The 25,220-nt window shown below is 40.7% G+C and overlaps 1 protein-coding gene across 2 annotated transcripts in view; it reads left to right on the top strand.

Annotated features, from left to right (window-relative positions):
• The window catches only part of unc5c (unc-5 netrin receptor C), a 162,359-nt gene that overhangs the window by 120,445 nt on the left and 16,694 nt on the right, over positions 1-25,220 (top strand). Inside the window, exons 7-10 of one of the 2 annotated variants that reach the window (XM_036594769.1) lie at positions 553-717; positions 8,051-8,110; positions 18,039-18,230; positions 22,074-22,421. In XM_036594769.1, coding sequence (XP_036450662.1) covers positions 553-717; positions 8,051-8,110; positions 18,039-18,230; positions 22,074-22,421 — 765 coding nt within the window. The remainder of the gene's footprint in view (positions 1-552; positions 718-8,050; positions 8,111-18,038; positions 18,231-22,073; positions 22,422-25,220) is intronic. The other variant, XM_036594770.1, reaches the window with a different exon arrangement.

Below are 25,220 nucleotides of genomic sequence, written 5' to 3'. Positions count from 1 at the left end.
ACAGCAGAGCGCTCAGTTAATCAAACTTTTTAACCCATTTACATTCAATTCTGTGAGACCACAGCAAAGAGTGAAAGAAGAAAGAAGAGAGTCTTAGTTAACAGGTTATTTAGGCATATTGTTAGTCAATAAGCTAATATTCTTATTTTGTTCTGTATATATAGGACTGTTCAAGGCCAGTGGAACACATCATAGAAAAAAAACTCTGCACAGTTGTATTCAAGTATAAAGAAGTGGTAGGCTATTCCAGTCATCACACGGATACTCCTAAATCAAAATTCTGGTCAGATATTTAAAAAAAGAATATAGTTGTGTGCTTTGTAGACTGCATTAATGTAATGAGATTTTATTTCAGATAATTTCAGACCACCTCTGTTGGTCCATTCTTGATGAAATAAATATGAAGGTGCGGCTGGCGTCTTTAGATGGTGTAAAAAATGAAAAAAGACCAAACAAAATGAAGATGGTATGCTTTCTTATGACAGCGATGATCCAGAGATGACTGTGGTTTGACTACAGCAATGCCCCACTTTTTTCTTGCTATATTTCTAGTGGACGGCTTGTGGACGGAATGGAGCAAGTGGTCAACATGTGGAACAGAATGCACCCACTGGAGGAGAAGAGAGTGCAGCGCGCCAGCCCCTAAAAATGGAGGCAAAGACTGCGAGGGCATGGTGCTCCAGTCCAAGAACTGTACCGACGGCCTTTGCATGCAGAGTGAGTGATGGCCTTCATACCTCCTAGAACCTTCTCTTCCACACTGTACATACTTGGAAAATGTAAATCCCTGCTCTAAGTTTAGCACACAAGGGGAAGAGTGTGTACATGCCCCATACAAAGTGAAGCCCTGCATACTCCTTCTGCCTCCACTCTTTCACTCTTTTTGCCTCCCTGTGGTGCTCTAATTCTTTCTCTTCTCCTTGACTCTTTACCACACTCACATTATAGCCCATAGGAGGGCAGATCTATGGATGCTGGAGTGGGAGAAATGATCCTCAGCCAGAAAACAATATGTAGCTTTGTTCGGCCGTGCCGACCGCAGGGAGTAAATATAGAACGCATGAGTGTTAAATCACGGCTCAACCCACGAAGCATTACAGAAAGTAATTACCCTCGTCACAGACCCACCATTCAGGAGCTATATTTAAAATAATGGTAAGTGATTATAATGTACTTATAGAAAAGTTTCAGAATTGCTAAGCGTCTTTGATTACTATGATCTGGGCTCTAATTTGAAAGCGCAAGTTTCAGCGACTGAGAGGGAAATGGAGATTGGGGCCGTGGTACAGTTGTACCAGCACACACTTGTTTTTACTTGATTTTTTTGTTCCGAGGGAGCCAATTATAAGTGTTGACAAGCAGGCAAGTATTTTAAGTTACCTCTTCTGCACTCCGCCGATGTTTAAAACTCTAAAAAGTGGGGAAAAAACTTGCCTCTGTCTCTGTTAGTGCTTTGTAATCATACCATTAATCTTTATTGTTTTCCTCCTTGCAAACTCCTCACGAAAAAAGAGAAAAAAGAAAAATGAACCCGAAAAAAAAAGAATCCCAAAAAAAAGAAAAATCCAAACCCCACTGTGTTTGGGAAGGAGATTTTTCCGTGGGCGGAGAAGCATTATTTAAATTATTTTTTTAAGCGCTGTTTTTTTTTTTCCAGCTGCATAAAGCAAAAACTGCATGTCATGCTGAGCCAACAGGCCTCCCCTGCTTTGCGTTTATTATATATTCAAGGGCTGCAGAGGCCGGAAGAAATTTAAAACATTGCTGCTCAGGCCTCTCCAGAGTTGGGTAAAGTTTGATATTTTTTTCCCCCAGTGTTTACTGTGTGTTTATCTGCTAATCCCCCCCCACATCCCCCAGCCCTTCCCTCCTGGGCTGGCCGGGCCATGCTGGTGGTAGTCTGCCAGTTTCCTCTAGGACGCAGGCGAAAACGAGAACGTGTACTGAGTCAGCATGCAATCTGTGCAGATTTTAAAAAAAGCAAGATATAAACTGTCCATGAGTTTAAAATATGCATATGTGGAAAAAGAGTCCGCATTCACGCTGGTTTTCCTGCGGAGGAGTCTGGGAGATGAAAAATGGTTGAGAAAATAAAGAGGAGAGATGCATAATCAGAATCAGCCAAGATGGGAACTGGCCGATTTTTTTGTTGCAAACTTGTGGTTGGCATTTAACCAGTATATTATTTTTATTTTGGACAATCTGTGCAGTTTCTGTAGAAATGAATCATTTGAGTCAGGTACAGTAAGGGCAACAAGTATTCAGACACTTTTGATTTTGTTATTTAATGGACTTACCGTGCATATATCCACCTCAAATTTACACACATAGTTATACTACTTGAACAAACAAGTGTGTATACTACTAAAAACACTCAAATGGAAAAAGCTACAGAGCCCTAGCAAAGATCTTAAACGTCTCTGTCAGTACAACTGGTTCAGTAACATGCAAGTAAGTTCATGGAACCACAGCTTATCGTCCCTGAACAGGTGCACCATACAAGATTTCTCTCAGGCTAATGATCAGGAAGGTAAGTGAGAAGCCAACTCTCACTCAAGAAGAGCTGCAAGACAACCTGAAAGTAGCAGAACAGCAGTTACACAGAGAACAGTAAGCAGTGAACTGCATCTCAGTCATCTATGTTCAAACTCCTAGAAAAGCATGTCTAAAATTTACATATGAGCATTTAGATAAATCAGAACTCTTCGGGTACAATGTACACTAGTCAGACGAAGCAAAAATAGAACTCTTTGGTAATAATTCAGCTCATCACGTTTGCAGGAATAAGGTTTGCACGTATGATCAGCTTAGAGCAACCCACAGTGAAGTACGATGGTGGGAGCATCATGATACGGGGCTGCTTCACTGCAAACAGTACTGGGGCACTGTACATCTTTGAAAGACTCATGAATGGACCAATGAACCGAGACATATTATAGGAGAGTTTAATGCTCATCTTCAAAGCAAATGAATCTGTGGATAATTGAACATTTCACCAAGATGACAGCCAAAATAACTCAAGACTAAATTCTAGTTTGTTGAAGGAAAGAAAGTGAAGGTGCTTGCATGGCCCAGCTGTTCTCTTGACTTGAATCCCATTTAAAATTCTTAGGGGATTTTGAAATTGAGAGTCAACCAGAGGAACCCTAATAATGCTGGCAAACTGAAGATGCTTAACCAAGAGAAATGGGCCAAAATTAAACCACAGTGCTGCAAAAAGCCACTTACTGTAGACATCTCAAAGCTGTAACTGCCAACAGCTTTGCAACAAAGCACTGATGTTATTAATTTGTCGTGTAAACCTTGTTTATACTAATGAATACGTACCTTTTTGTTGATATTTATGAGTACAAAGTCAAGAGGGATATATGCGCTGGAAGTATATTAAATAACAAAAACAAGAGTTTCTGAATACGTGTTCCCCTCACTGTTGGTGCTCTCAGGCTGTATTTGAATTAGAATATATAGTATTTGAATTAGCAATAATTTAGCATAATTATTGCTAAATAGTTGCCTCTTGCTTTTGATTGCTCACTGTTTTATGATTTATGTTATTTAAATAGGCAACTGATTTTGCAATTAAAAGTTTAAAATGCCAGTTTGGCTCATTTAAGAGAAAATAGACTCATATAGAAAAGACTAGTAATTTGCGTGTGTTTAGCCCACATGTTGTAAGCCTTGCCTTGGGTTAAAAAATAAAATAAAAACCGTAGAGGTTTCTGTTTGAATATGAACCTTTGGTTTCATGTTATTGATGCGTGAATCCGCCCAAGGTCAAGTTTTGAGCATGCTCATACTGCAACTTTAAGAATTACAGGGATCAAAAGGAGATTGATTAAAAGAATCGCACTAATATCATTAAGAAATCCAATTAATTATGTCGGTTTCATTTTAAGAACGTCCGCATGTAAATGAGAGGCGTATTAATGACCCTATTGAACAGCGGGATCGATCCGTCTGTATAGCTCATGTATGCATGAGATAACGAAAAGCAGCCTTGAGGTTCTAGATGCAAGATTTACACGGCGTGTGATCTCTTCTCTGCTGTGCAGTCCTCCCCGCCTTTTTGTGAAACCCATTGCAGGAGCATTAGTTCTGTGTCAGATTGATGACTAGTTTGTGGAGAATATAAAACCCATAACGATATAGATTTAGGCTCACTTCCCCTGATTGATTTTTTTCTCTCTCCCCGAGCTAAAAGGGTGAAACCACTTATGTCCATGCTAATGACCATTTTGCTGTGCATTTAGGAGAAATCCACATTATCTAAAAGCTCACATTATTGCAGATATCATTGGGAATGGTTTTTTGCGTGATATGTGAACTCACCTAGCTCCAACTGGACCCTGATCTCACCCGCAACAGAGCCTTTCACTGTTGCTGCAAATCATTTATGTATAGAATTTTACATTTCCTCTTCCCAGAAGTGCATGCAGACTTAGGAGAGTAATGTATTACACAGTACAGAGTGCTGGTTCAGGATAATAGCTACAGCCGTTCTTCAGTTCACAAGCTGTCAGGCTGTGTTACTGGCCACATATCATCCAAAGTCAAATTGAATGCAAAGCGGTGTTATTTCATATTTAGACTTATATTTCCCCTTCGGATTTCCCGCTCAGGCTGTTTTTGTGCTTTTTTGGCAGTCTTTGTTTGTTATGCTACTCCTGTTGAGGGCTTTGGTTACTCAACCCACAGACAGATGACATTTTCTTGACATATCGATCTCGCAGAAAGGGTAAGACAGACATGAACACAAGGGCAAATACAGGCTTTTTCTCAAGCGTTGGAGCTGCAGCGAAAATACAGTATAGAAGGTCATATTCAACCCAACTACTCCTCCTCTTTCTACTTGGCATAACCAAAAAAAGCTTTGCCATGTAAGTTAATCTCCAAGAGTTGCTTTCAGATCATCTTGTAATGGAACGTGACTGTAAGAAGCTGAAATGATGATAGGATTCATTAGAAAAGCATTCATTAGCAAAGCCCAATTCTGTTTTCAGGAAACAGTTCAGACAAATACCCAAGAGAAAAAAATGATTCATACAGTTTTCCGCTTATTTCAAGTGTAGTCAATCAAGTGTAGTCAAGCCACTACTGAGAAAAGGAAATAGACAAAAAAGAAGGACATTTGTAAATCAAACGAAGAAGTGTTCTCAGAACAATGGACTGACCACCTTTGAGTCCAGACCTCATCATCACTGAATGTTTGTGGGATTACTTGGATTGTGAGATGCAGAAAATGCAACCAACTTTGGAGGTATTGGAAAAAAAACCCTGCAGATTTCTTTGTAAAACTGAAAGCAAGTCTTCTGAAAAGAATGGAAGTTAGATTTAGTTGTTGAGGCTTAATAGAAGTTTAGTGATTTTTTCCTAACACTGAAAAATGAATAGCTTGATGGCTGTTTTCACTGAAAATTTAAGAAATGAAGGGTGGTCTCTGACATTTACATAGTAATGTACATTGCACTGCTGAAAACAATAGCAGACATATCAAAGCATCTTCCAACATGTGTCAAAAACCACATAAGCAAGTATATTTGAGATTACTGAACAACTCAACACAGTTTGTGCTTAGTGTGTAATGATTTAGGTGTATAGTGATGAAGTATAATTAGCCTGGCCACTTCCGCTTTCTCCTGTCATACCAAAAATATGACTATAAAGTGGCGCCCGCAAGCCCTCAATGAATAGCCGTGGAAGCAGCTGAATGGCTAAAAAAGGACTGTTGAACTTTTATAGCCATTCATGTAGGAACATACTTTTATTTGGCAAAGTATAAGGATGTGTTCCACTAAAAACATCAATGAAAACTGCGTAAGTGTGTTTTAAGAAGGAATGACTTCTTAATATAAGACGTTTTTCTTTATTAGGACTTTTGTTAATCTTGCCCCCGATCAGGTCATTGGCTGAGGGAAGCATTTACTGTTTGCTGACACCACGAGATGTAAAACGCTCCTATAGCTTTTCAGAAGCACATCCAAAAATATGACAGCAGTCTTTAAATATTCATGCTGTTCTCTGTTGAGAAAACGAGTACATTTTTCTGAATACAAATATTAAGCATTTACAAACTAAAGCTCCATAGGAACCCATTCATTATGGACTCACTCAGGAGCACCATCTAGAGTCTGACACACCCAGAAGATAATACTGAGAGGCAGATCCCCTCACTAGAAATTCTTTATTATAAGCTTCGATTAGTTACATTAGCCTTTTAGCTCCAGAGTAAAATTAAAGCAAATGTCAAACACTACATTTGTCTACATTTCAGCTGAGGGTAAATTAGTGTAAATTTGATTTAGAATTTAAAACGCTGAGTACTGTTCACTCTCCTTCCTCCTCCATGATGTCACGTCTGAGAGACAGAGTGTATACACGGTTGCTAATGGCAACGTTCTTTACTTTGACCAAATTAGGAAGAGTGAGTTCACACAGCAGATCAAACAAATGCCCTGACCACAAGTCATATCATTCAACCCATCTCCAACATCTCTGTCCTCCACCTCTCTCTCTCTCTTTCTCTCTCTCTGTCTTTCTCTCTCTCTGTCTGTTCTACTTTCTCTGCTTCTCTGTCTTTCTGCTGCACTCTCTCACTCTCTCTTTCATGTTTGATTACATGGACGTAAAGCCGCCATCCGTCAAGCGATTGATTTTGCTGTCCGTCGATATATCTACCTACCTGTCTCCTCCGCCGACTGCATCTGCACAAAGAGTTCATTGTTTGTGTGTTTTTCTCTTATTTCTCACTCGCCTCTGACTCTCCCCCGAATTTTAACAGCTCTCTAACTCTGTGGCCTGGAGCGACGCTGCTCTCTCTCTCCCTCTCTCTCTCTCTCTCTCTCACTCTCTCTCTCTTTGTGCTCTGTCTCACACTTTCATTCTCTTTCCCTCTCTCTCTGTCTCTCTCCCCTTCCTTTATCTCTCTCTTTGTATTTTTTTCCTTACCCTCACTTCTTGTTCTGTCTCACTTTCTTTCATTCACTCTCTCTCTCTCTTTTTCTTTATCTGTCTTTTTATTTTCTCTTTGCCCTTATTCTACCTCTATCTTTCTCTCTGCCTCCCTTTATCTGTCACTCTGTCTTTTTCTTTTTTCTCTCTCCCTCTCTCCCTGTTTCGTCTTGTTCTCTTTTTCTCTTTCTCTCTCTTTTATTCTCTTTCTTCTCTTTCAGTTTCTCTCTTTTGCTTTCTTTCTCTCTCCTCTCTCTTTCTCTCTCATCCTTCTCTACTTCTGTTTTCTCTTTTTCTTTCTGTCTCTTTCTGTTTTATTCCATCTCTGTTCATTTATCTCTTTTTATTTTTCTTACTGTTTTTCCCTGTCTTTTTTTTTGCTTTGTTTTTTTTTCTCTCTCTTTCTCTCTCCGTATGTCTTTTTTCTCTCTATTCCTGCTTCCTTCGCTCTGTCTTTCTTTCATTCTATCTGTTGCTCTCTCCCTTCTTTATCTCTCACTTTGTGTCTTTCTTTTACTGTTCTCTCTTGTTCTGTCTCTTTCTTCTTGCTGTCTATATTCTTTCTCTTTCTTTTTCCGTGAGTCTCTCTGATTCAGTTTATGCAGATGTGCTGTTCTTGTCGGGCTCTGCTGCTTGCCCTGTTCTAAGTCAGCGCCGATTTGATTTAGCACCCTTTCCAGCATGCTACATTAGCAAGAGGCCCATGTGCTAATGGCGTCCACCTCCACGGCGAGCGAGAGAGCGGAGTGATTTCTCAGAGCCTTCTTGGCAGATGTTAGGCCCTAAGTGCCTTTGACTCATTGACTCAGAGCCTGTTTATCAGCTTAAAACAATCCATTGCACGCGGTCATTAGTCCTAATGAAGCACTAAAACGCGCCTGACGGATGGCGGCGTTGCTCTCGCGCCCCTGCCCGCTGCCCCTCATCCGTCTGGGCGAGCGGGAGGAGAGAGACGGGCCAAAGTGACACCAAATGGAGAAGAATGGCTCTTTTGCATCAGCATTACTCTTGCCTTTGTTTCCTTGTCTGAGCTTTGTTCAATCAAATTGTGTTAAATTTGATTTTCACCTCCTCCTCCTCCTCCCCTTGCCCTCCCTTGTAGGTTCCCTATTTCAGAAGTCCCCTGAACCAAAAGGCAAGAGTGATGAGTTTGGATATTCATGTGAGTTTTGATTTGATTTCATTTAATTTGATTTGTTTCTCTTTTCAATTGTTTTGTCTGTTGTGATGTCTGGTGTCTCTCTACGCTGGAAAACAGTTCATGCTCTGAATTGACTTGATCCAAATGGGTACATGAATGAAATAATATTACACAATGTCACCTTGAAACTTCCTTACTTTTATTTTATTTACATTTAAATCATATATATTTATTGGGCCATTTTCCCAGAGGTAAATTAGGCTTAAGTCTGGACCAGTGGTGTAGTCCCAAGGAAAAAAGTGGGTATACTACAAAGATGCACCAGCTCAGCACATATAGACTCAGTGTGCCATACACTATATGTACAGGACTGTGCAAAAATTAGGGACCCTACATTCATTGAATTTCCAGTCATAACTGCCAGTAAAATGCAGTTGCAAAAAGTTTACTGAGGAAATTAGATATAAGACAATCCACTTACATACAGGAAAAGGAAAAACAGGAGCTTTCAAAAATGGAAGAATGATTATAAGCCAAAGAGAAAATGGGACTCCTAACAACCACCTGGAAGACCTGGTAGACACCAAAACGGTCACCATCAGATAAACCACATGTTCGTCTTTGAGAGAGAGGAGAAAATCGAGCTCTACTCTTGCTTCAGATCTGAAAACATCCAAAGTTGATTCTGTCCATCCTTCCACCGTGAGAAAATAACTCAGCGCTGTGGGAGGAAAGGGTCTGAAAGGATGTGTAGCCGTCAAGACGTCCTCACTGAGAAAAGAAAATACACAAAGAAGAACATTTGTAAATCAAACAAAGAAGCTGCTGGTGTTCTCAGAACAATGAACTGACCAGCTCAGAGTACAGAGCTCAACCTGGCTGAATATATTTGGGATTACTTGGATCATGAGAACCAAAAAATGCAAAGATTCTGGTGATGTGGAAAAACACCAATGCAAATATCCTGTAAAACAAGTACCTTGTAACTTCATGTCTGATTTGGTTGAATTAAATTAAAGGTGGTCTCTGACTTTTGCACAGTACTGTATATAATTAGTTGCATAAACTTCTTTGTATTGAAGATCAAGGCTCCTTTTTCCCCCCTCACAACATAGAAAGCACAAAATAAATGGTTATACATGGAATTTATGTATTTATTAATAAACTTTTTTGAAATTATGACATCCGTAACAGCTCTCCTGTTCATACAAGTTTTCAATTTCGAATGTTTTGGTCTTCTTTTGAAGTTATTAGTCTGTGTTTTACAAGAGTAGTTGTTAAATTACTACAAGCCTACTTAACAGCTGAAACACTGCTACTTTACCCAAGGTTAGTTAACTTGTGATGCGACTATGGCAGGGAGTTAACACTAGTTAGTTTCACACTTTCTTTTTACTAAATTCAGTTGCACCACAAATCCTTAAGGCATGTCTTAACTAGTAACAACAAACAAATGCGTGTCTACAAACCTGCTGCCATGGAAACCCAACGGCAGCTTGCACTGACTTTTTGCATTCTGTGGAGAAAAATACTGAGTATAGAAGAGAATGCTGTGTATATAGGTTTACAGTTGAACTAAAGACATATTGTAGTTATTTGCCTGTTTGTTTGTAAATATTTTGTTGTGACACCCAAATGTGCAGCTTTTATTTTAAATGACTGACGCTACAGAGGTTAGCGTCATGTTTGGAGCTGAAAGTTAATACCACCTAAAATCACGGCACATAACATTTAGTGTTTAGTTATCCTGACCAAAAAAGCCAGGTCATGGTTTTGGTCTTCTTCTATGTAGTTTCTGTTGGTTTATATATCAGCCGTCCACTTCATTAAATACACCTCCTTATTTCTACACTCATTGTCCATTTTATCAGCTCCCACTTACCATATGGGTGCTTTTAGTAGTTCTACGATTACAGACTGTAGCCCATCTGTTTCTCTACAAATTTTGTTGGCCTCCTTTCACCCTGTTCTTCAGTGGTCAGGACCCCCACAGGACCACCACAGAGCAGGTATTATTATGTGGGTAGTATTGTATACATTTGATCTGGTTAGTTTTGGTTTCACATTGCAATTTGGCAGTCACACTAAAGAACTCCCCATGACACACTTGCGTCCTGTCATCACCTACGTGGGCTGCGTCTCCCTATACTTAACATTGATCGGTTTGTAGACAAGCGTGTGTCTGATGTCGATGTGTTGTCAGTTTGGTGGGTAGCCTTTTCCATTTGAATGGGGGGAAAAAAGAAAATTCTGTCTCATCCTTTCAGAAAACAAGGTATACATTTTGTCATTTTTATGCGTGTTTTTAAGTTGACTTTTGACTTTTTCGTCAGACCAAATTACAGTTAAATATTTAATCTCATTCTCTCCCCATGCGCTACCGCAGCTCATTTTTACTTCTCTCCTGGTTATTTTTCTTCTTCTATTCTTTAACGGCTGATGATAACCTGCCTCCAATTCCTGTGATTGGTCCGAAAGACCATCCAAAAAAGCGTTTTCACGCTGCAAACGAACCGAACCATGTTCAGTTTGATCCAGACTGAGATCACCTCTTTTGGCCAGACTAAATTTTGGTCCTTTAGTCCAGACTGTGGTCCGACGCACCTTTCACACCGGCTACCCAGGGGAGACTGTTTATGTATTGCTGATGGCTGTTAATGTTCTCAACACTAGGGAGATCACATCTATTCATTCTGAATGTTTATTAAGCTATTCACATCTTTTTATGTCATGTATTTATTTTTTGCACCAAATTATTGACAGTAGTTTCTATAAGAGCAACGATAAGTATCGGTATCAATAAGCAATATTGGTATCATTATGAGTATCAGTACAATCCTCACGATTCCCATCCCTACGAATGTTATAGCCTATGTTTGAACTTACATACAGCTGGTGCACCCAGCCGTGGTCTTGGAAAGCAAAAATATATTTAGCTGTACACAGAGCTACAGGCACGACTACACCACTGGCCTGGACAGAGAAGGATTTTCAATGGTGAATCAGCATTAGAATCGCAGTTTGCTAAATCTTTCTAAGGGAAACTGGCTGTGAATGTCTCACCATCCTCCCTCATCTCATCTTTTCTTTTGCATTTCATCCACTGACTCTTCTCTTTCTATGCGAGTGATAGAATGCTACAGTCTCTGTGCTGCACTCTCTGCCTCTTTCACACTCGGCTGCTGTGATCACTAGCCGAGGAAGAAGAGCTCTGTCTCTTTCTCCAGCCACACGCACACACATACACAGCCGTTCAATAATCCTATTGTTTTTTTTTTTTTTCACTTCCAGACTCTATTTCTTTCCTCTTCGCCTTTACCTGCGATCACTCATGTTCAAAGAAATGTATTAATCTAAGTGATACATTTTAATGCTCCCCCCGGGTAACTTGGCGTCCTTTATCATCAGACAGCCTGCATGGAGGATTGCTGAGCTGAAGGGATGTACATTAAATAACTACAGGGAGGTTTTTGCAGGAAAAGCACGTTCAGATGATATTTCTGCACTTTCATCCCTCCCTCTCACCCCCTGTTCTCCAGTCAGACGGGGACTTCAGGAGCTTTATAGAGCCGTGGAGAGCCGAGCTGGAGTCACTGTTTGTTCGGATATCGTTGTTATAGACACCTAGGCTCCGTTCTAGCCGCAGTAGGAGAGTGTGGGAGCTGAAATGGGCACCGAATTGCTGGAGTTTATTAATAATACAGAAGGATCCAGTGTTTAGGATGGAAATGTGCTAGTATCTGTGTCGCACACTGACCAGAAATAGAGCCTTTTTACATTTACTGGCCATTTGCTCCAAAAGCTTCTCACCTTTCTTCATTTTCGCTTATCCTCGCTCTCTTTCTCTCTCTCACACACACACATCCTCTCTAATTCCCTTCTTCTATCTCTCTCTTTATTTCTCTTCTTTCTCTGTCTCTCTCAAGTTTCCTTTTCTGTCTCTCGCTCTCCCTTCATCTATCTCTCTCTCTATTTCTCTTCTTGTTCTATCACTCTTTCTATCTCTCTTCTTGCTCATCAGTCTTTTTCCCTCCCTTCCTATATCTCTTTTTTCTTTTCTTTATCTTTCTTTCTCTTCCTCTCTCTCACCCTTCCTCTCTCTCCCTTCCTCTATCTCTCTTTATTTCTCGTCTTTCTCTATCTCTCTTCTTCCTCTTCTTCTCTCTCTCCCCTACTTTCTCTCTCTCTCCTTTCCTCGATCTCTCTCTGTTTCTCTTCTTTCTCAGTCTCTTCTTCTTTCTCTCTTTCCCTCCCTTCCTCTATCTCTCCTTATTTCTGTTCTTTCACTATCTCTCTTCTTCCTCTTCCTCTCTCCCTTCCCCATCACTCTTTCTTTTCTTTCTCCATATCTTCTTCTTCCTCTCTCCCTTCGTCTATTGCTCTCTCTCTTCTTTCTCCATCTCTCTCTTCTTCCTCTTTCTGTCTCTCTCCCTCCCTTTCTCTTTCTCCCTTTCTTTTCTTTTTTATCTCTCTTTCCGTCTCTCTTCTTGCTCTTCATTGCAGTCTTTCTCCCTCCATATATCTTTTTTCTCTTTCCTTATCTCTCTTCTTCCTCTTTCTCTTTGTCTTCCTTCCTCTGTCTCTCTTTCTTTCTCTTTTCTCCATCTCTCTTCTTCCTCTTTTTCTCTCTCTCCCACTCTTCCTCTGTCTGTTTATTTCTCTTCTTTTCCTATCTCTCTTTCTATCTCTTCTCTTGCTTTATCTCTCTCTTCTTTCTCTCTCTCTCACTTTCTCGATCTCTCTCTCTTCATTTCTCTTCTTCTTCTATTTCTTTCTGTCTCTCTTCTTGCTCTTTATTGCTATTTATTTATCTCTCACTGTCTCTCTTTCTCTCTTTTCCTCTTCCTCTCTCTCTCCTTTCCTCTATCTTTCTTTTCTTCCTCCTTCTGTCTCCGTCCCTCCATATCTTTCTCTTTATTTCTCTACTTTCTTTTCTTGTTTACTGTATCTCTCTTGCTCTCTACCTCCTGTCCTCTATCTCTCTCTCTCCTTCTTACCTTTTGCTTCCCATTTTTTCTCTCTTTCTCTTCTTGCTTCATCTCTCGCTTCTTGCTCTCTTTCTCTCTCTCTCTCTCTCTCTCTCTCTCTCTCTTTATTTCTCCCTGGATGAACAACAGAAGTTGCTTCACCTTGCCTGTGTCAACCTAGCCTCAGTGCAGAAAGTGCTGGGCTGCTTAGGGCTTAGAAACTGGCAGATAATCAAACCTCTCATCACCTCCCCACCCCACCCAGCTCTATCGCCCCCGCTGGCTTACCGAGATCACAGGCTGATCGATAGGATCAGTTCCTTCTGCTCCCATGACCATATCCCCACCCTGAGTCAGGAGGAGGACTGTAACACTGACTCCACCTGCACCCATGTCCTCCACTGTACTTCAGACAGTAACGCACTACCGTTCAAGAGCTCAGAATTACTTCTCTTATTATTTTTGTGATTTATTTAGCTTACTAGACAGCACACACTAAATGCCATTTTCCCAGACCATGTCAATTCAGGAGGCCAAGTCAAGGTTAGGCCTAAACCTGGAATAAAAAGGATTTAGATGAAGGAATCACCATTAGCATTGCATTGTGGTCAAAGACAGTAAAGGCAGTAAAAGGTATATTTAGATCCTTTCTAAGCAGCAAGATGTTATTGATACATAATATACATTTTCTATATAGTCAGTTCTTATCAAGGTTTGATCACCACTAAACACAAAGCAATTCGGATATCAATTTTTTGGCAACCTCATTTTTGATACTCTAAAGTTTTGTCACTACATTCACAGTGAGAGCTAGCCAAGTAGAAGTAAGTTAGTTTTAACACAGCTTTACAACTAGGCCTCCCAAGCAGTTAGAAACATCCATATGAAGAGTTTGCAAAAACAGATATCTCCATTTTAATGAATTTTTGTAAATCATTTCTTTTTTATTGTGCATTCCAGGTAATATCGATCGAACTGCAGTTGAGTTGGTTTGATTAAGTAAATAACAGAAACAAAATACAGGTAACTTAAAAAATTCAACTTCACTGAAAAATAGTTTTTTTTTATCTAAATTTTGTTTTTCGGCAAAAACAGATAACGGCAATGACCATTTCATGTTTCAGAGTTAAACAAAGCCATTACATGCAGGATTTAACATTCTTTAACATAAAACAAGCAGGTAAAGTACTGAGGAATGCAGCCAAAACAGCCCATTAACGGGCAATATTAAACATGGATAAAATCATACCTCGAAAAATCCTAAGGCTGAATCTCAAATGGCTCACTGATCTCTATATAGTGCGCTGTGTGAGTTAGAAAATTTTGTTTTTCACACCTAAATATCGCATTTTATGTCCAGTATGGAATTGTGCACACATGGCTGAATCCAAAGTGGTTTTTTGTCAGACACACTGTGCACTGTTTAGATGCAGTAGCCATTATTTTTAAGACCTACATACTGCACTATGTAGGGAGAAGGGAGCCATTTGAGATTCTGCCCTTACCTGAATGCTGCACCCTGATTCGCTAAACGGATTTATCGAGAACTTTCTATTCACTAGCTCATCAGAAAAGTATTGTACTTCAGTTTTATAGTGTTGTTCTACTTAGTGGTCAAAAGCAAAACTGCTACGTTTGACAGCCTCTTTTCACAAATCATATTTACTTTGATGCACATATTTTTATGTATTTGCACTGGAGAGCTCTTTTGGCTCAAACAGCATAGAACTATATTCTTGCGTTTTGCCTGACGTCACACTGTATAGTCATGCCCCCGTGCTCTGTTTAGTTTTTCTCTCAGCCGTATATACCTTGTTCAGCTCAAGAAGGGATTAATTAGCTAATGTAAAGTATTTTAACTGTGGAAACCTGTTATGCAGTGCAGCGGTTGCAGGACTGGAGCTGAACTCTGCACTAACAAACTTACAAAATAACGTCTGTCGAAACACGATGTAGTTTTCCAACCCACGACTTTCAGTCTTATTTTTAACGTTTTTGTTTCTACATTCAAACATCATTTAAATCTCCAGAAACAGAGAAGTAAAATTATACACAGCTGTTTACAGCTCCGTTAGGGGGCGACTGTTCATCTCTCGGCTTTTAACATTAGCAAAATTCATCTAAAGGCTAACATTGTTCACATCTGTGTTGATTAGCTGATGTCGTTACCCTCTTATGATGACCAAGAGTTTTTTCTCCTCTTTATGCAACACCATGGGATCCTTTACCCACCCTGATGTGAAGAGTCGATGGGCTTCTGTGCTTTTAAATGCTTTGAGAGACTCTCCAGAATAGGGAGAGGGACTGTGTATGAGATAAATATTAATGTCAGGAAAACACAAATTTGGTAGCTTTCCGTCAGTTTAAGTGGGACCAGGAGTTCGGGGAAACTGTATAAAGATCGCAGCCTATTTTATCGACTTTGGCGAGGTAACCTTTTTCTCTTCCAAAAAAAGGTGAATAATTTTAGCCATCTTACACCTCTAGTTACATTTGTGCGGAGCAGCAAAGCCAGGAATTCGGTCCCAAATATGGCTGCCACAACAAAAAAATCATTTGACTGAACCCCTAGGATAGTATTAATTGTGTTCGTATCAATTCACCCAACTTTTTAGCGACTGTTGTATCTAGACCCTGAGACTGTTACAGTTAACCCCACATATGGGGATTGCACTCATGCCACCTTCGGCAGAATTATTCAAACAGTAGGTGCTTAAAATGTCACATTTTCGTTTGTAGCAGAGATATCCAGGTTGCTCGTATAAAAACTGTTACTCTTGCACAAATACTTTATTAGCAAAATCCAAAATGTGTTAGGTTGTGCCCCTGCTCTCCACCTAGCGTGCAAGGGCTTCTTCCACCAGAAGCACAGTGAAGACCACCCCATTCTGTCTGCTTGGACCATGGCTGTGTAAGGGTCCAGGGTGAGAGCAGTAGCCGTGGATGTTGAGGGGGAGCTGAGCGTAGAGGTCAGAGCAGCTGGGTTTGGAGGGCAGGGCTCCCATTAAGGAGATTAATTTGTAATGTCACAGTGATTAAGGCCGGCAAGAGCCAGCGCAGAGCCAATCTTGACATTGATTGGTACTACCTTTAAAAGGGCCCCTGCCTCAAGCGCTGCAACAATACACCGCATCCCTGAAGAAAGCCTTCACACACACATTTGCACAGTCTCACGCTTACGTGCCCTTCCCACACAAACAGTGTCCTCCACCTTTTTTTTCCAGCAGGGGAGAGATGAAACACATGCCTTTAATTAAGAGACTGAAAATGGAGGTGGCTTTGAGAGGTTCAACAAGGCCACTAGTGCACTAGAGAATGAGAGACAGTGCCATTCAGCCAAGACTATAACCAGATGCATTTACTCTCTATTGTAATTTTTTTCATTAAAAGCTGCAGCGGCTGTTACATCATACTCCATTGACCAGTGGCCTGAAGCATGGTTCATAGGACATTGAACGTTTTTGAAGTAGTCCTATTACATGATGAAGATATGTAATGTGTTTGTGCCTTTCAGTGGATTCAATACTCATGGCTGACATTGCCACCTACTGGTCAAGTAGGGAACTCCGGGCACGCAGTCCAGGACTGACACCAAAACGGCAGCAGCACTAAAGGCAGCAGTGTTATTGGCGCTTAAGTGTGCTCTTTTGTGCGCCGCTAATTTATGCACTCCCACAATCCAACGCAGGGCCCTCCACTTCTGAGTTCGGAGCGACTGCAAATGAGAGAATTAGGCGCACGAATCCATCCGGCTCTCCGTGCCAGGCGAGGGTTGATTATGTTCCATTTAAGGCTGATGGAGGAATCAATAGCCCTTACCAGGTTTTCATGTAGGCAGTGGCGCTGTGCCGTGTTCTGGGGGAAAGAGTTGTGCCTGTCGCCCCTTGCCATTCGAACACCTTTAAAGTGGAGTAATTTCCCTTACTTGTGAAGCTGCTTTGATGGCGATACGCATTCATCACAATTATCGAGGGGTGGTGGGGGGGGCAAAAGCGCCATCTCAATGGAGGCGAACGACAAGCATTGCTCCTAATGACAACTTGTCACATGTCAGATAGCCCAGGCCCACCATTCCGTATAATCAGTAATGGTTTTTTCAGCTGAGATTGGTCCAGGAAAGCAAGGAAAAAGAGGGGGAATTGTAACAAGAGGCTATTTCTAGATTTTATCTGTAAAGTGAGGGAACAAAAGCAGGAACGAATGGAGTGTGTTCTACAGAGGACCTCTGTAATTTGAAATGTCACATGTTTGAAGCTTCTGATCTTATTTGGAGCTTGGTTCCTACATGTTCTGAGGCTGAGGCATATCTCTTAAGGCACATATCCTGGTACAGTAGTATGGTATTGATGTATTGACCTGCTTTTTCATATGTCATTTTCCTTTTCATTGTGTAATTCTTGCTGATTCTGTACAGATTCAGCTCTGTCTTTTCTTTATTCCTGAAAACTGACCTTCTATGAGTCTAACGTCACGTATAGGCCATATACTGTGGCTTTTGTGGGTGGATGTGGTGGTGGGTTGTTATGCTATCATGTCTGTGCTGCACTGGTTGGAGTTTTTTTTATTTAGTTGCTCAATTTGATGAAAGACTGAATTCCTCTAGGCTGTCATTTTCACTGCAGCTCTTTTCTACTGCTTACTGTACAAGCAACCCCTCATTCACTGATCTCAGATGAGTTCCTCTACATTCCAGTCAGGAAAGCTCAGTTCGCTCAGTAGAAGGTAATGAAGTTCTGCAGTTATTAATATACCAGGCTATCTGTGAACAGGATATTGGACCGCAGATAGCGTCTCCTTGCTAATTTGACACAGCTTTAATGAAAGTGCTATCAATCAGTGATGATTCATCCTCCGTATCCACAGCTCTTCACTTCAAAGCCTTTGGGACTGATCACGTTCTTTTTTCCTCTTCTCTTCCTCTCTTTCTTCTCCTAATTTTTTATTTCGAAATTTATTTATTTATTTATTTTCTTTACCCGCAGCTGCCCCAAGCACGGATGATGTGGCTTTGTACGTGGGCATCGTCATCGCCGTAATCATGTGCTTAGTCATCTCCGTCATCGTGGCCCTCTTTGTCTACCGCAAGAATCACCGCGACTTCGACTCCGACATCATCGATTCCTCGGCCCTCAACGGCGGATTCCAGCCAGTCAGCATCAAGACGGCTCGGACAGGTGAGTCTATATCAGCTGGATATAGTAAAGTTTAAATGCTGCCCAGCTGCAGCAAACGAGCGACTGTCAGAATAGCCTTTGTCCCTCAAAAACGTTTTGACGTATCTCTTTATTTCCTCAATGTCGCTATAATTTAAAAAAGGAACTGGCAGGTCATTTTGCTGTTGATGAATACAGGAGGGGTGACAGAGGTGACAACAGCAGATTGAGAATTGATATGTGTCAGAACCGTCGCCCAAATGTGTGGGGAGCCGGGGGAGACGCGTTCATAATTCAAAGCGAGCGTTTTTCTCTGCCGCAGCGAAGGGAAAGCACAAAAGAGAGAATGGGAAGGGAGGGGGAGGCATACTAGGTGAGGTTTCTGCCAAGACACCATTAGAATGCTTGTCACTTTGATGTGAAGGCAATCTGCAAGTTATCATGAAGCCATAATTAGGTCTGCCTGTGTGGCACGTTCAATGATAATTAGATATCAGCCACAGTGAGCTGACTGAAAGGTGTTGTGGAAAGGGGAGGTAAACAGTGAGGCATGTGGGCCGGCTCACTTAACTCTGAGGTTTCTGTGTTCTACTGACATGCTTTCTTCCCACGTCAGAGTTTGCATCTATACAGGCATTGCGGAAAAGTCAGAGACACAGTGGATCATAGTTAGGAAACTTTACAAAGTGAGAGAGCTCTGCTAGAATGGGTTTGTTTCATTCAGAGGTTTGTGAGTCAAATCGTCCTGGCAAGATGTTGTACTTTCCTTATCAACAAGCATTCAATATGCGGTCAAAATGCATATATGCAAAAGTTCTAAGTGAAAATAAGTTCACATCTACAGAGAATGTAATGCAGAATTACTGTTTTAGAGCTAAATTGCACATCTTGGAAAAAAATAAAACATAAAATGTAGCCTGTATGTAAGTTAATGCACATTCTATATTTTATGTTCTATTTTTTTCTAATAGGTCAAACTCAGCAGATAAATAAAAAAACGGTTTCAAAAAATTTGCTGAAAAATGGCATAATTTAAGTTTGTTCACCATAGAGGAAGTGTTAACTAATTTTTACCTAGAAAATCAAATAAACATATAATTCGACTGAGGATGTTCAAACTTTTGCATGCAACTGTAAGTAAAGACAGTAACTGGTGCAAGAGGTTTATATTGGTGTATATTGAAAAACCATTCTTTCTTAGCTTACACTAGCTAAATTAGCTAGCCAACATGTACTGGCAGTAGAAGATACACTCCTATTCAAAAGTTTGAAATCAGTTGTAATGTTAATAATTGTTATTGAATAACTTGAACAGCGTAGATTAAAATGTTATGCACTAGACACCAAAACGTAAACTGATGCCTTATTCACAATGTAAAGTATTTTAAGAGCAACAAAAAGTTGTTGGCATAATAAAACAATCTAGCAAATGCTATTTAATGATAAACTGTAAATAACTATGTATTTTCTCTAAATTAATATGAATAGCTGTTTAATTAGTGAGATGTCACCACTTTCTGAATACGAGGCATTCTGGATGTTCATTCTGAATGCTATACAGCTTTTTCAGCTATCATGAAGTTCACAGCTCTGTTCATCAAATAAAAACTTTGCAGCTTCCTACAAATAGTTTGAAACCTATAGAATATTATCATCATAAAATATATGATCATATCGTATATTTTTTCTTGCATTTAGTTTTTTTTCCCCCTAACATCCTTTCTTGACATTTGTGTGAATTTATGCTCCAAAACATGGTCAATTATTTTTCTCCTTTTGCTACCTCACTTCGTACCATTGAAGTAAACAGGATGTTTTTTGTTACTGTGCTTTTAAAATTAATATATATGTAAATGATCTCTGATTGGCTGGCCTGTATTGTTCAGCAAGCAGTCCAGACTGAAACACTCCTTATACCTTCTGTGTGAATGGGCGGAGCTAAACTGCTGTAGCCTGAATAGGTGGATATGTGTAACTGCACTGATGTTGATGACATTGCAAAAACAGTGAATTTAAAGCAGCTTGTTTTTGCAGCTTAGTTTCTTTGTATGAACTGAAATTTTAACAAAATTTACAAATTACATTAAACACATTTAAAAAAAAACAGGAAAATTTAGTTTTCTGTTTTCTTTTCACTCTGTGACAGTTATTAAAAATGAAATTGAAGTTGAATATTAGAAAGAAACTGAGGCAAAAATGAAATTTCTGTGTTTTAATTATACCTGAAAAACATCATTAGATCATATTAGTAGCGACTCGCTATAATTCATTACTTTCCACTCATGTCAATGAGCTGAGCTTGTCCTTCACCTCCAATACTTCCAGTACTTAACTCTCAGCGCCCAGCAGGTTGCCATGGTTGCCGTGTCTCTGCCTGTACTGGAGTGGAGAGTGAGAGCACAATGCTCACAGTGACTCCACAGTGACACGCGGAGACTGCAGCGTTACGGGGGCTGCGACTGAGCCGCTCTCAGCAGATGAGGGGGAGGAGGGTGGGCGGACGGAGAGGACTCAGCAGGGCCGCCACACCCACTCAGCACGCTTGTGCATATTCATCTGTGTACCTGCGAAGGGATTAGCTCATTAATAAGGAAGCCATCTGCTGCCCGGAGCAGTGCACCCGAGCGCGGAACTGATCCGTAACTGACCCTCCCAGGTGCTTCACCTGCTTCAGAGAGAGAGAGAAAGAGAGAGAGAGAGAGCAGGAGAGAGAAATAGACCAATGGCAACTTTGCTGTAGAGGAGACCTACTTAATCATGTAACCTAGCCGGAGTTAGGACCTCAACTTACCTTGACTTCTGAAGGATATAGTGTTCTTAACACTGGAGTTATTACTACTTAAATTAAATAAACTACTTCTTTTAGGTAATTAATTACATTTACATTCTGTGTACATTCTCTCTCGACAGGTTCGGGTCTGTACTTTTGACATTTTCAATTCATTTGGTCATTAGATTTAATGACCAAAGCATGACGAAATTGAGTTCACAAAATGGGACTGTATACACAACAACATCTTTTCGTCTAATTCCAATCATAATATCTCCCTTTCTGTTTATGGGCACATATGTAGTATTGATTAAAAAATCAGTTTTCTTTCAGAGAGCTACGCTGCAAAAAACATTCCCTGAAACGTTACAGTAAATTACTGGCTGCTAGTTGCATTACTTTCACAGTAATTTACTGCACTGTATTAATTGTAAATAACAGTGAAATATAGTGACTGTATACTGTGACTTCACAGTCACTGGGAACACAGGATTACAGCTGTATTCTGTTGTACACTTACAGTGAAAAGCTATAACGAAAACAAAGTAATCTTTATTTTTACATGTCATCTATAAAAGGAATGCAACTCATTAGCCAGTAATTTACTGTGAACTTGCATATAAAAAATGACTTTTAATTTTAATACACATTTTTTGTGTAAGTAAAAGATAAAAGAATATGAATATTCCTGGAATGTCTCAATATGCATTTTTAAACGCAAATACACATTTTACAAACAGTTATGATCTGCACAAACATGACCAAAAATGTATATCTTATAATACTAATGAACAGTAAAATTTTCCAGCGTTAAAAAAATTAATGCCTTTTTAACACAGTTGCTCTCCTACCCCATAATGCTGTGCAGTACAGCTCATCAGCAACCTCACAGTAATTTGCTGTGTTATTACAGAAAACATCTTAATATGCGTTGTTTTCACAATAAATGGATGAATACAGTTTTTACTGTAAAAAATCTGTTAAATTTTCTATTGTATGAGTGATATTAATATAAAATGGCATGAATGGTTTTGTTATGGACTTCCAATGTCTAACTTTTGGCTTTCCTATCTCCTTCTTTCTTTCCCCTTCAGCTGATCTCCTGGCTGCACCTCCTGACCTGACCTCAGCTGCAGCCATGTACCGCGGCCCCGTGTATGCCCTCCACGATGTGGCCGACAAAATCCCCATGACCAACTCGCCATTGCTGGACCCGCTGCCCAACCTGAAAATCAAAGTGTACAACTCATCAGGCTTGGTCACCCCACAAGAGGACCTTTCGGACTTCTCCTCCAAACTCTCCCCCAAGCTCCCACACTCACTGATCGACAGTGACACCATGGGCCAGCGCACCCAGAGTCTGGTGCGCAGCCGGGACCCCTCCTGCACTGCCTTCGGCTCCTTCAACTCCCTCGGAGGGCACCTCATCGTTCCCAACTCAGGTATGTGAATGTTTAAGAATAAAGATGTACAGATCTGATATGAAATATATGAGTATGAGCCAGTCAAGGCATTATTAATGGATTAATGTCTGCAATATTAAGCTTGATCTAGTAACAGTTCTTTGTCGAGGGTGTTTTATCCCAGTTCACTCAATTTACGTCACTGTTGTAGAGGTGGAGTAAACGAACAATCCACTACCTGCGACAGTCAGAAGCTAACCTTATTAAACCGAGTGCCTCCCTGACAACCCATTCTGAGAATTCGGCAAAACCTTAACTCTTTTAAATCTTCCACCAGCTGAGTTATGGCTCGCCCACATGACACAAAGTACATTTTTTTTATATAGCAGATTTCATACAATAAGCTTAAAATGCTTTACAATGAAGAAAATATTCCTATTATGTTAGGAAAATAGACTTATATGCAAATATATGGGCACCCCTGGTCAAGTTATGTGTTTTGTTGATGGGTGAAAATAATTTTGTACATTTACACAGCACAAGTACTGTTTTTGTTTGCTGTATTTATCATATGGGAAAAAAATTAAACATGAAATGTGGCCTGTTCCAAAATTATGGCACATTTTACCTTTTATGTTTTATATTATTATGTTAACTGACTAGAAAGTGTGCACTAAAATTTTGTGTGTTAAACGTGTTAACTTACTTTCACTTAGAAAATTTAACAAAACGTATTGTTAGGCTTGGGTTCAAACTGGTGCTCAAATGTTTGCATATGAAGCTATTCCTGTTACATTCCTATTCATGTGTTCACTTTTTCAAAATGTATTTCTTTTGCCTTATTAACTGAGAAGAGCAGATTAAATAGCAGAGACAGACAAATTTTTGCATCGGTTTTTAAGGGCTAGCAAGCAATCTGAGTGTCTGCAGTGGGGAAATATTTTAGAGTGGAAAACAAGAACAGCCCAGCAGCCCCGTGTAATGACTGCAGTAGCAGTGTTTTTTTACTGCGGTTAGGCTAGCCACTTTTTGTGAAAACAATTAAACCAGCTGCACATGAAATTTGAGTGCACTACTAGTGCACACTTCTCAGCAACAGCATGTTTAAAGATGAGAAAAGGCTACTTTCATATTGTGGCAGCTTGAAATGCTAAAACACTGAAAATGAAGTAAAGTAAGGCAGCCTAGCCACAGCAGTCGGCTTTGTTTTGCTTTGTTACATCTTTGAAGTATGTGCTGTATTATCAGCTGTATTGTCTATGAAAAAGAATCCGAGTCAGTATCGACAGATGCTCAATATTAAACAGGGTTGGTCTAAAAAACTTATCCCTGTTTGAGAGTGTGGGAGTGAAGGTCTTTGAGATGGTTATTAGGCTGAGTGAACTTAAGTTGTGCTCTGCCTGTGGGGCACAGCTTGAAGTGATCCAGAAGAATGCAGTTTACGCAGGTGTCAGCACATGCAGTTCGGAGGCTGGTAACGCTGCGGCCGCCCAGGCCGGGTGTTGCCAGCCACTGTTTGAAGCTGGATGGCTTAATGAAGAGCAGGCCACGCTGGGTGTCGCCAAGGGAGAGGTGGTGTCAGAATTACAGGCTGGCCTATAAACACAGATTACAGGCAGCTTTCAGCAGTTAAATTAAACACTGCCAGAGTCCACAAGAATCCTTCAGAATGCTGCCACCCTGACATCAATCCACCACCCACTCTTACGCTCTGTGTGTTTTTTCAAAGAGAACTGATCGATGCAGGGCCTCAGACCCCTTCTCTCGTACAAGTACAGGCATGTGGGAAGAGGAGTGAGCTGTCTGTGAAAGCTGAGCACGCATGCTCGGCCTGGGGTGCTGTTTATCATGGCTTAGATGCCAGTCAAACATGAGAGAGATGGTGGAGGTTTGCCGCGAATGTCCATAAGACGTCCATAGGGTGAGAAGCCGACCAACTCCACTTTAGGTTTGTACTGAAATCTTGATTTTTTTATGGACAGTTACGATTTTTTACAGCATTCAGATGCAGCGTGGTCTGCTCACTTTATTTATGCTGAAAACAAAACAAGCAAACAAAAAAAATTAATTGACCAGCGATTGGTAGAAGTGAACATTAGCCGATTCCGATTCTGGCTGATTCCTATTATCCACCCCTAGAATAAAATGATTAGCGATCATGCTATTCTCTATAATCTGTTATTGTACGAAAATAAGCCCCAGTTCATCTGACTTGCTACTTTTCATTCCTAAATCTGCTGTGAGAACGAGTGTAGCACACGTCTTGCGTGTTGGACCCTGCTGGACATGTGTATGGCCTCCTGATTTTATCGGGTGCTTCTGATGCTGCTGCGCTTCGGCTCAATAGATGGCCGCATCCTCCACCCTCTCCAGGTCAATAGATCTCAGCTCTGGCCCTAGCAACAGCACAGACATACTGAATCTTCCCATCATAGACGCAGTGATTTTTATAGCTCCCCCGAGAGCCGGAGTGGTGCACGGCAGCTTCCGTTCAGCAGCATGGCTCGCTCGTAAATCTGTTCACGAGGGGCGCTCAAAGTGACTTAGCGCGGCATATGCGATATAAAGGGATTAGGGCACTTCGTAGATTGGAGCCTGAAAGGGTAATCATTCTCACGTCAGTCGGCCATCCCCTCCGGAACCGGCGGGACTATTGCCCATTAATTCATTACGAAACGGGGTTGGAACGCTGCTCTTAGCCAGAGTGTGAAGTGTGTAATGTGGCTAAGGCCCGTATACGGCAACTATTCCCCACAGGGTCATTGTAGAAGAGGGGTGGACCATAAAGAACCCTTACAAGGCACTTTCCAACGATAGGATGGGTGGACTGCTCGTGTC

Source organism: Colossoma macropomum, unplaced genomic scaffold (assembly GCF_904425465.1).
Source record: "Colossoma macropomum unplaced genomic scaffold, Colossoma_macropomum, whole genome shotgun sequence".
Taxonomy (NCBI): Eukaryota; Metazoa; Chordata; class Actinopteri; order Characiformes; family Serrasalmidae; genus Colossoma; species Colossoma macropomum.
This window is presented reverse-complemented; position numbering and strand designations above follow the sequence as displayed.